The sequence below is a fragment of the Capricornis sumatraensis genome, chromosome 23 (genome assembly GCF_032405125.1).
Source record: "Capricornis sumatraensis isolate serow.1 chromosome 23, serow.2, whole genome shotgun sequence".
NCBI classification, from domain to species: Eukaryota; Metazoa; Chordata; class Mammalia; order Artiodactyla; family Bovidae; genus Capricornis; species Capricornis sumatraensis.
Window position 1 is genome coordinate 7839115 of NC_091091.1, and position 12317 is coordinate 7851431.

The following is a 12317-nucleotide window of genomic DNA, read 5'->3' on the forward strand; positions in this document are numbered from 1 at the left end:
TACTGCTAAGTACTTCACATAATTCCACTTATTCTAATACTTAAATACTTAAAACACCACATAGATGGAGTTCAGTATAAGTTGACACTTCACTTTCTTTTGCTTATTGACTCAGTGAATGTTTAAAATGAGTTTAAATGACACAGAGAGAATCATATATGGCAAAATTCTACTCTCTGAGATGTGATCAGGTTAATTTATGAAAGTGTTTGCATTCTAGTCACACTTTTGAGATGTTAGACAAATAAACCTTGTAATTTTTAAAGAAATGGTTACATACTGGAAGACTTTTAATCAAATGGCTTATAATCAGATCTTAATATCCTAATACATGGTATACTTGAACTTCACCCTTTCTGAGACCTGGGTTTGATCCCTGGGTTGGGGAGATCCCCTGGAGAAGGGAAAGGCTACCCACTCCAGTATTCTGGCCTGGAGAATTCCATGGACTGTATAGTCCATGGGGTTGCAAAGAGTTGGACACGACTGAGTGACTTTCACTCACTCACTTATCTGACCCACAAAATCTGATAACTTAGCTCAGTGTTTAGCCTAATATGACACACATCAGGGGCATTAATGTGAGGAGAGAGTACGACTTAGCAATGAACTATAAATGTATGCAGTTGATGAGATACACTGAAATATTCAGAATCATCTTTTTTCAGTTTATTTCTGGAAAGCAAGACCAATCATTTCATTTGATTTAAGAGGACATGGCTATTTTCAACACTACTAATAAATAGAAGATGCTTTTCCCTTTCATGGAAGGGATCTGTCATTGAAAGTGTTTATATAAAATTTTCAGGGACATGGAATACATCTTGGCACAAAGTAAACTACCTTATTCAGAAGTGAAATTACGATGTTTATTTCTGGGAGCACTGCCACCTAAAAATAGCCTGCCTAGTCACCTTATAGTGTATTCTTTTATTTCATGGGTGGAAGTTCAGGGCTGAGTCTGTGTTTATTTGTGTTCCTCGCTTGACCTAATGGCCAAAAATGCCTGATGCCTTAAAGTACATCTCCTCTAAGAATATAATATGGTTATACCCTGTCAATTGGTCATCTGGTATTTCTCCCTGTTCCCTCACACAACCTCTAGTCAGGCCACTTGCTTTGGTTGTGAAAACACATGGCCTTCTGTGCTGTAAACTTTTCCTGGAATGGCCTTTCCCCCAACAGCCTTTCCTCATCTCTCTATTTAACCCCCAACCTATTCTCTCAGCTCTAGCTTGAGTTCTGTGTCTTCTTAGGACCTCACTACACCATCAGCTCCAAATGCTCTCTTTTTGAAATGCTGAGAATCCTTCTGCATGATTTAGAATTTAATACCGTTCTAAAAGATTTCATTTGCTGTTTTTCATATGTATGAATCTTCTTACTCAGGAGAAGGCAAGAAGTTCTTTGAGGGTAGGAATCACACCTCATATTTCTATACCCCACAAAAAATGTTTAGGAAATTTTTGCTAGATAAACTTTTGCTGCATGTGATGTGACCATAAATTCACTGGATTAAAAAATCAAATTTATGTCCTAGAAAACAAAAAAGGTGAGTGAGTGGATTAATTGGTGATAAAAGAGTTCATCCAAAATTTATCTTAAGCCTTGGAAAGACACGGCCACTGCCTCAAGATTTATGATGCTTGCTCCGTCGCTTCAGTCGTGTCTGCCTCTGTGACTCTAAGGACTGCGTCTTGCCAGGCTCCTTTGTCGACATTTGTAGTTGTCCGTTAATGTTCTGAAGGGATCGGCTCCAGGATCCCCTGTGGATACCAAAATCTTCAAATCCTCAAGTCCCAGATATAAAATGGCATAATATTTGCATATAACCTAAGTGTCTGCCTACAATGCAGAAGACCTGGGTTTGATCCCTGAGTCAGGAAGATCCTCTGGAGAAGGAAATGGCAACCCACTCCAGGACTCTTGCCTGAAAAATCCCATGGATGGAGGAGCCTGGTAGGCTATAGTCCATGGGGTTGCAAAGAGTCAGACTTCACTTGGTCTTGGTAGACTTTAAATCATCTCTTCTTTGCTTATGATATCCAATACAATAAAAATGCGACATAAATAGGTGTGAATACAGCACATATGTAAATAGTTGTCAATACAATGTAAATGTGATGTCAATTGTTTCTGTGTCAAAGTCATCATTTTTCTAACAGCATTTGCCCACATTCGTGTTCCTGTGTCACACTTTGGTGATTCTAACAACATTGGAAACTTTTTCATTAGTATTTGCTATCATAATCTGTGATCAGCAATCCTTGATGTTACTACTATGACTCACTGAAGATTCAGATGATAGCATTTTTTAGCAATCAAACATGTTTTAATTAAGGTATGTACATTGTTTTTCAGACATAATGCTTTTTCATATTTTATAGACTACGGTATGGTATATACATGCCTTCCCTAGTGGCTTGGTGGTAGAGCATCTGCCTGCTAAGCAAGAAATGTGGGTTCAGTCCCTGGGTCAGGAAGATCCCCTGAAGAAAGAAATGGCAACCCACTGCTGTATTCTTGCCTGGAAAGTCCCACTGACAGAAGAGCCTGGGGACTATAGTCATGGGGTTGCAAAAGAGTCAGACACAAGTTAGTGACTAAACAGCAATAGGATATACATAACTTTTATATGCAAGCCAAAAAATTCCTGTCTCTTGCTTTATTGTGATACTCACTTTATGGCAATAGTCTGGAACTGAACCCGCAGTATCTCTCAGGAGTGCCTGTATTGTGACTGCACCTGTTCTGTTCAGTTAGCATTTATCAGATTGGATTTTCTTTAGCTCTCTTATTTTCTCAGAAATCAATACTATCTATCACAACTAATAATTTGTGTTAATTTTCATTCTTTTGGAGAATAAATGAGGATGGCACATTTAATAATAATCCTAGTAGGGTATGGCAACCCACTCCAATATTCCTGCCTGGAAAATCCAGTGGACAGAGGAGCCTGGTGTGCTACAGTCCACAGGGTTGCAAAGAGTCGGACATGACTCGGAGACCAACACTGTATTGACTAGTAAGGTATGTCTAGAGAAAAGGCTGTATTAAAATGAGGCCATTTTGAGTGCTCACCCAGTATAGAGTCCTGATTCACTTTGGTTACTGAGGACACAAGGCCGTAGGATGGCAGGGTTTTCCCCAGGCATCATCTGCAGCATAAACTGCTGTGGCCACAAATGGCAGCGTTGCCCAGTGATCCCACAGCTATTCTATTTCAGTCATGTGTGTGGCTTGGCAGCAAGATGCTCTTGAAAAGTTTTCATCTTCCATGGGGTTTCCCTTTGGAGTTAAGCTTTCCCCTTTCATAATAATGAAACAAAACTCTGTTGACTGAGCAATAGGTGTTTCACCTCATTTCTTTCTCTAATCACCTCTTAGTCCCTATTTTTTTTTTAAGTTGGTGTACACAGTCTTCCACGTCACTTCCACGTGGCACATAGTGACTGAGCAGCTGGGAAAATGCCGTGAGAGTGGTATGGACACACACATGTACAGCACATAGACCCTGTTGCACTAATGTGGTTGTGAGTGCAGGCAGAGTTCTCACAACTTGCTACTGCATTGCCCCATCCTGGGCAATTCACATCACGGAACTGTGCCACAGGTGAAATGAGAGGTGACCTTTGTCCTCCCTTTGGCAAGAGCCAGACCCTTGTTGTGCCCAACTAGGGTGCCGTGGTTTAAGAAAATTATGGAGAAAGTGGATATGATTTAGCAGTTTGCACTAAAAATGATTTTAGAGGTTAAGGGGTGGGGCTTTTCAATTTAGAAGAGAAATGGATAAGTTAGAGCAGACTACTTCAGATTCACAAAGGTTTAGTGTGAGGATGGCTGAAAACTGTTTCCTATCTGCACTCATGACAGATCAGAAGGTAAGGCGCTTAGTGGTTTGGGGGAATTCGATACAAGCTCTCACTGTAGGTCATTTGAAGACCTCAGGCTCTTTCTTATATTGGGGAAATGCTTGTATTCTCAGGACTTGGTCTAACAGTGGTAGAAAAGAGGGAAATGATTTCATCCCTTCCCTTTTCTATAGGCAAAGCCGAAAATGATCAATGGGTCACTGATCATCAGATCAGTGGATCAATGGATCAGTCACTATTAGCATATTTTAATAATAATAATAACACTGCCAACACTTACTAACCTGTTATGTGGAAGGCACTATTTTAAAGAGTTTAACTCATTCAATCTTTGCAATCTGTTAGGCACATACCCTTTTATTATTCTCAATAAAAAACCTCTGAGGCTCAAGAGGTTTAAGTAAATGACTAATCACACACAGTTGGCAAGATCTGAACCCAGAAAGACTAGCTTTTTTCTACCATGTCATACTGTCTCATGTCTATTTTTCCCTCCATAGATATTTTAACACTAATCTAGGAGCCACAAAAGAGAAAAGAGACTCTCTGAAGGTTTGACAGAGGAAGATGTGAATAGTGGATAATCATAAATACACGTTCTTGAATTCTAACAGACTGTTTTTAAAAAAGAAAACAAAGGTATGCATATGATAATGCAGTGTGACACTTGTTTGATTTTATAATGGTGGCTGTTATTGGCGTGACAGAATTAAATATTTTTAGAAGTCGGAATGATTAAAAAAGAAATTCTAGTTTAAAAATCAGTAGTTCTGGGCAATAACAACAGCTCTTTCAGTGACCTGTGATCTTAGGTCACTTATATACATTATTCTTCTTTCCTGTGAAATGTGGATTATACTTCCCAGAGTAGTTATAAAGGAAAAATTATACACAGGATATGAGAGCAATTTGAAAATTATAAATCTGGGTTCAAATAAAAAGCTTTATTATTTTAGTAAGAAAATAATATCAATTTATCAAGAAACATTACTATCAGTTTATTAATAAACTGTCTTGCAATAGTTCATTTAATGAGAAGTGTACCAAAACACTTTAGGATATTTATGTCAGTGTCTTAATGTGTTGATCGTCTGTCTTAGAAATTCTAAGACATTCAGGAAGTCTTGCTCTTTGTTCCATGTGCTGAGCACATGTTGCTCATACTCTATGGGCTTACTTATGTCTTTGCGTGATTGCCTGTCTCAGAAGACTGTGAGTCCCTAGAGGCAGTGGCTATTTTCTATTAAACTTTGTATGTCTCAGCAGAGAGCTGGCTACATAAATATAAAATAAATGATGCAGAAAGAATATAATCCAAGAAGACAGAGATCATGTTTTCCATATCACTGTTCCTATATTTTATCCAAGTATGGTGTTCTGGAGTAGGTTTGAAATGCTGAATAAATAGATTAAATATTTAACATTTAAAGCAACCACCACATAGCACTGCTAGATTAATAAATTTGACTTGTATCAGTCTACTCTGAGGGGCTTCCCTGGTGGCTCAGACAGTAAAGAATTATCCTACAATGCAGGAGACCTGGGCTCAATCAGTGGGTTGGGAAGATCCCCTGGAGAAGGGAACAGCTACCTACTCTAGTATTCTGGCCTGGAGAATTCCATGGACAGAGGAGCCTGGCGGGCTACAGTCCGTGGGGTCGCAGAGTTGGACACAACTGGGCGACTTTCACACACACAATCTACTTTGAAAATCAAGTGCCTCTCTGACAAGAGCAAATGAGAGTAAATTTGAAATGTGACCATAAAGGAATGAAATTAATTTTCACTTGTGATTTATAAAAATCAATCTCCTTATTTTATACTTATGTCTTGTAAATTAAGAGGATTACATAGATGTCTTACAGCAATGCTTATAGCTTTAACAATAATGTCATACATTAAAAAAAAAGTTATTTCACGGAAGGTGCTATTATAAATGGAATGTGATCTTCCGGAAAATATTCTGTAAGCAGGTAGCCCTGAATAAGTAAGAAAGCAATTCTTCAAAATAAAATATGTACGGAAAATAAAGCATATACCAGTCACAGAAAGGAAAGCAGTATAAATGACTTCCCAAAGGTAATGGGTGTGAATAAGACATGTCTGAGAGTAGTTGAAATCAGTTATGCTAAAAGTATTTATGAATTAGACTGAATAACTTAAGAACAGAACTCCCATTCATATAAGGCCTTTACTTCAAGCTTCTTGTCTCATCACTGAAGAAATATTTAAGTTTCTGTTATTTTCCAAAATTATGTTCTCATCTCTAAAAGTTGGCAGTAGATCATTTCAGTAATTCATCTGTCTGAAAAATACCCCTGCATCTAAATTCATCTAAATTGACATAAGTGATAAAATTAAAAAATGCTAAGAAGTGTTTGAAGGGTATTAAGCAAAACAACATGAACATGATCTGTATATCAAATGATAATAAAACTACACTTCTAACTTCTAATAGGAAATAGGGTTCATAAATGCAAATTTCTTAGTTCTACATACCCAATTCAAGAGTTTATAATCTTATAATCTATATCTGGGAACATTTTAAAAAATACTACTATTATAAAAATTGTGGTAGTTTTTATAATGTCACTTATCTGATCAACATTACTACTGAAGTAAGGGTTGGTAGGTTCAAGGTATAAATATTATGTACTTGGTATTGAGACAGTCAATTCCTAGGCAGGTTGATAAGAAGTCCGGGTGTCCCCAAGGAGAGAGGGGTCTGGAATTCTCAAGGAGGGGGAAAGGACAAACTTTTTTTTCTCTCTACATTCCTGAGGATTATATAACAATAATGTATCCTGCTTGAGGACAGTCTCTGGAAAAAAACCTTCTGGCTAATCCTGTTATCTTAAAATGTAAATTATGGAAGTGGGTCTAGTGAGGTCTTTACAACCTCCAGACATTCTTTGATTCACTGTAATAAATAGTTAAAAAGTACATAACTCCATTGCTAACACTAGCAAGGGGGCACTCATTCTGCCCCTTCTGATGTCTATGTCAGAAGCTTTCTCTATCCCTTTTATACTTTAATAAAACTTTATTACACAAAGGCTCTGAGTGATCAAGCCTCGTCTCTGGCCTCTGAATTCTTCTTCTCCGGAGCCCAAGAATCCCAGTGTCTTTCGTGGTTCAGTAAGACAATCGCGTGCACTACTCTGTATGCGTATGTAAAATGAGTTCATGTGAAGGATATACTGCATAAAATAGCACTCTATAAAATCAACAGATATATCTCACGTGCACCATTTGCAGAGGGGAGTGAAGGGAAACATTCTGTAATCACACCAGGACTGGGCTCTGTCTAGACCCGCCTCCTCCCTATGCAGGGTGTGAGTCCTGCTGTAACGGGTAGTCTTTACCGTCTGCCGGTTAATTAATGGTAGCCATTACAGCCTCCTGGGTGGCCACACTTGTCCTCACCATGATTCCCTATCAGCTATGACAACAGTATGTGTAATTGCGGTCAAAGGGTTGAGGCCAAGCTCCTAATTTTGGAATCACCAAATACATGTAAAAATGAATCATCACCAAGAAGAATATTTTTCATACCCAGTAATTAATATTATAGGATAGTTAGTAAGTGGTAAGAACTGGGGTAGTGGATTCTAGGGTAATAGTGATCACTGAAATGGCTAGTCTACATTGAACAGTGAAGATAACTTGGATATTTGGATTATCCCACTTGTTCTGGGAAGTGCAAGATCACACAAGACGACATCACTTCAGAGGTTAAGGACATACCCTTCTACCTGGGATGTACTAGTTATACCTTATACCTAGTTATAACCTATGATTTCCATTAGTCTACAAACATTTGTGTAAAAGTGTGAAATAGAATATCCATGAGAAGAAAGTTAGGGTGAACTACTTCCAATTCCCCTCCTGGGATGAAGAGTATAATAAATATGTATGTACTCAACCATGCACTTGCATACAGACACATATAAATTGTGTCTTTAAACTGCATTACCTTTAAAATGCCCACTTTGTGTGGACGCGCATGTGCGTTCAGTCCTGTCTGACTCTCTGCGACCCCGTGGACTGCAGCCTGCCAGGCTCCTCTGTCCATGGGATTTTCCAGGCAAAATTACTGGAGTGGGTTGCTATTTCCTTCTCTGGGGGATCTTCCTGACCCAGGGATTGAACTTGTGTCTCTTGAGTCTCCTGCATTGGTAGGTGGGTTCTTTACCAACTGTCCACTTTAAACCTTCCTTAATTGGGTGGTTGTTTGTGCCTCCTCACATTTTTGAGGGAATTTTCTAGAAGTTTTCCACTATCAGCTTGGCATTTGATTATGCAGCTTGAAGGGGTTTTGGTGTCTTTAAGTGATTTCTAATATTTCAAAAATCCTAAATTCTTGTATTTCATAAAAGATCTCACTGGTTACTCAAAGGCTCCCAGTTTGAAGTTATCAGACCTCTTAGGAGACCACAGTTATAATGTTGATATTCTTATGGCCAACTAAAACAGCTCTTTTGTTGTACAAAGTCTTTAAAAATAATACTGAAAAAACTATAACAGGCATAAAATTAATAGAGAAGATGCTGTCCTTTATGCTGTTTCATAGAGAGAGGGATTTAGACACAAAGAACAATATAAATAAACACACCAGACAACAAACACTTCATGGTTAGGAGTGCCATGCTCTATGCTCTTCCTATGTCCCAACACTCCCCAGTGCAAAGACGTTCATGTATAACACTGTCATTAAGTCTTCACCAGCTATATGAAGTTATATTTCATCACAAAGTCAATATTTTTGAAAAATAAATCTAAGATTGCATTAGTTTAGCAGGGTTCAGAAAAGAAAGAGGTTTTTTCCTAGGCCCTTACTTGATTTTCACTCCTATAACTGAAAATATTTGATCCTCAGAGGCACAGTATGAGTCAGGAGTGAAGTCAGAAGCACTGTTACCGCAGTACCTCCAGCCAGTGTTAAGGGAAGTATAACGCAAGTTCAACGCAATACCTGATGGCTCTAAACACTTCTTGTCTAATATTTAAGTAAATAACATGGTTGTGCCTATCCAACTCAAAAATCCCTACTGTAGCACAGATGGACAAACATAAAAATAGTTACTGTTGCCATCAAGATTTTTGGAAGGGGATTTCAAACTGCTTTTATGGAAGGGGATTTCTCCTGTCACCTGATGGCAACAGTAACTATTTACTGAACTGTGCAGTCTCAGGGAGTTCCTAACATACTGTACTGGTGTCTAATATCAGGGACTCCTCCACGTTCAGAAGAGGTGGACATTAATCAGATCCTCAAATATGGTTTTATCTACACAGTCTGGAAAGCAGCAACTAGAATACTTTTTTTTTCTAGTTTTTGTTGCAATGTGTCAGTTTTTAAATTTATATTTTAAACAGAAACAATAGAACATGCTTTCATTTGACTTATCCCACATTGATGCAATGTGTTTAACGTATAAACTTGTATCAAAATGTCTTATTCATCTTAAACCTTAGCTCTGTGTATGTGTACATAAAATAGAAATGTGTGAAATATATAAAATATTCAAACCATATTATCTAATACAGTTATATATATATATATGTACTGTAATCTCAATAGGTACTTATAACTACAGAATCACAGAATAACTACACCATTTACTTAATTTTTAAAGCAGTGGTAAGAATAATTATATGTTTTATGCATAGGTATATACTACATGTAAATATGCTTCATCTCCATTTATATATACATAAATTTATATTTTAATTATTATGATTATAGAGTGAATAATTAAGTTAGTGAGCACTGCTCAGAACTTAGGAAGTAAATAAAGATCTCAGAAACTCAGCTGGGGAAAAAGTGCTTTATGACTCCTCATTAAGTAAATGTGTTTACCTTTCATTTATTATGAAGAGGTTTTCTAAAAAGTAAATTGATGTTTATTTTTTGTTTAATGATTACATATTTCACTGTTGAAAACTCTGATAAGCTGATATGAAAGTATTGGTATGGATTTAGGAACAAGAGTAATGAATGATATATAGAGAAGAAAAAAGAATCTTTAGGAGAAAAGAAATTAAAAAAGAAGACAGCACTTTCAAAAGCATTTAAAGAATGATTACCTACCAGTTCTACTCGTCCGAAACCTCCAACTCCAAGGGTGTCAATGATGTTGAAATCAGACAGCTTCAGGTTGGCGAAGAAAGCAGCTTCAGCTTCATATCTGGAGTTTTTGATGCGAAAAAATGGAAATTTCTTAGAGGTGCAAACACGAGTACCACGTACAACTGTACCGGAATGACATGACTGTGAAACAGGGTTTACCTGCTTAAATTCCATCTTGCTTTTAGAGTCTGCGTTTTCCCATACTCATAATTTTTTGTTTTTGGTCCCAGTTGTGCAGAATAACCTAGATTTGAGCTTGTTTTTTCAAAGTAGAAAAATACAAAGTACCCACTGCATGCCAGTCATGGACTTATAAATCCAGTTATCAAATCAGAGTTACATCTCGGTGTTTTTCTACGCGTCTTCTTGTGAGCACAGACTGTTTGTGTAGTTCTTTTTTGGTTTTGTTTTGGATTGTTTGGTTTGGCTTGGTTTTGTTTTTGCCGTTCAGGTTTTAGATGGCAGTTTCTCATTAGGTTCCCTTATCCACAGGCTGGCAGTGGCTCCTATTAATAATTATTAAAAGCGGCAAGATCATTGAGGTCTCTGGAGCGCAGTCACAGCCAGGGTTTACGAAAACAGATCCAAAGAGCTGAGGACTGATGTGGAAATATCTGAAATGGATGGTTTCGGAAGCATATTCACATTCCTAAGAAGTGTCTTCCCTTCGTTTGTGATTACCCACTGACTCTCAGCTAGTAATCCCAGTGTCTTTAGGCTTGCTAGTTTCTTATATGAGTGGTGTGAAGGAGCACAGACTAGCCTTCAAAAGTCTAACTCTTCAGACAGGCAAACTGGACACACGCAAGTGGCCAAAATAAGTGTCTCCTGATGAGACAAGTGAATATGAGCTGCTTAAAATATCGCCTTGTTAAAAGGCCCTACTATTTTTAGACAGGGCAGGAAGGCATAAAGATGATCCTCCCACTCACTAGTCAGGTCAGGGAGTAATTCAGCTGTCTCAAAAATAAAGTATTTGAATAGCTATGTGTAATCCATGACCTTCCACCAGGCAGTACCTGATTCAGTAGTATGCTATAGATAGACATGATGAACGTGCCTGAAATAATGATACTAACACAGCTTGTTTATGTTGGGTTTTGGAAAAAATCATCCACAGGCACGTTTGGTGTTAAGCTGTGCTAACATGTTAGCTATTCCATTATAATCAAACACAAATTTGGACTCCCCACTTGGGAGAAATGCGAAATAGCTTTCTAAGTGAGCTTTCAACAGTTTCCAGTTTACGAGGACAGTTCTGGTTTTTCACGCATCAATTCTTAAAAGACTCATGAGAAGGTAAAAATAACATTGCTTCTCCTTATTAGCTGATTATGGGAAATCAACTCCTTCCAGTACACCTCTATAAATAAGACTGCTAGTCAATCTGAATGCTATTTGTAGACTTATCTCATTAACTACACAATCAAGAGATCCACATAATACTTCAGGAGATGGTTTACTAGAATGGAACATAAGCAACAAATGTGCATTTCTAGCATTCCAACGGGGTCCCTGCTTTTGGAAAATTAAAGCTCCATCCCATTTAAAGGGTCAGTGGCACAGTTCACTCCAACAGGTGTCTAAAAGGGACATCTGTTGGGATCAGACCCAGTGACAGTTTGTATGTGTTCAAGCATTTCCTGGCAGTCAAATTCTTAATGACATTGTTTTTGAATAATATCCCATGTGCTTGCTAGATTTAGAAATTTCAGATACTAAGGGAGTAAACTGTTTCAGACTACTCTGACACCATTTTATATATTTACAATATGGTGTTATTACTTATAGCTCTTGAGATGTGCCCCCCCCCACCCCACCCACATCCTTATGTTTGAGCTCTATAAAATTGGTCTGGAAATATCCAAACAAGTCATCTTCAGCCATTTGCTGCACATCAGAACTTCCTGAGCATCTTTTAGAAACCACTTAATAGGGGGCCCACCACAGGTCAAGTGAATCAGCAATGTCTGGAAGAAGTATCACAGTATCTATACACTTTTACAGCTCCCTGGCTGACTCTCTGGGTGATTCTGATGAACAGTTAAGGGTTGAGAACAATAGTGCTAACCCCTCTGAAAGTCTCAGGAGGTTCCAGAAGCCAGAGAATTCTGGGTTGGATTAAATTGATCCAAGAAAATTGGTAGTTTTCCAATGAGTCTGGAGTGTGATGCATTCCTGGAAAGAGTATTGGGGACTCTTATCACTTGGTCTTGACTCCTACCCCTGTTGTCCTAGAACCACAGAAATGAACAATAGCTTTGTAAGGGCTAACATGGTTTAAAAAAATACATTGATAAATAAAGACATAT

The 12317-nt window shown here is 37.9% G+C and overlaps 1 protein-coding gene across 2 annotated transcripts in view; it reads right to left on the reverse strand.

Annotated features, from left to right (window-relative positions):
* PRKG1 (protein kinase cGMP-dependent 1) overlaps positions 1-12317 on the reverse strand; it is a 1398992-nt gene that overhangs the window by 42293 nt on the left and 1344382 nt on the right. For both annotated transcript variants that reach the window (XM_068961335.1, XM_068961334.1), the window contains exon 10: positions 9967-10063. In XM_068961335.1, the coding sequence (XP_068817436.1) occupies positions 9967-10063 (97 nt within the window). The remainder of the gene's footprint in view (positions 1-9966; positions 10064-12317) is intronic.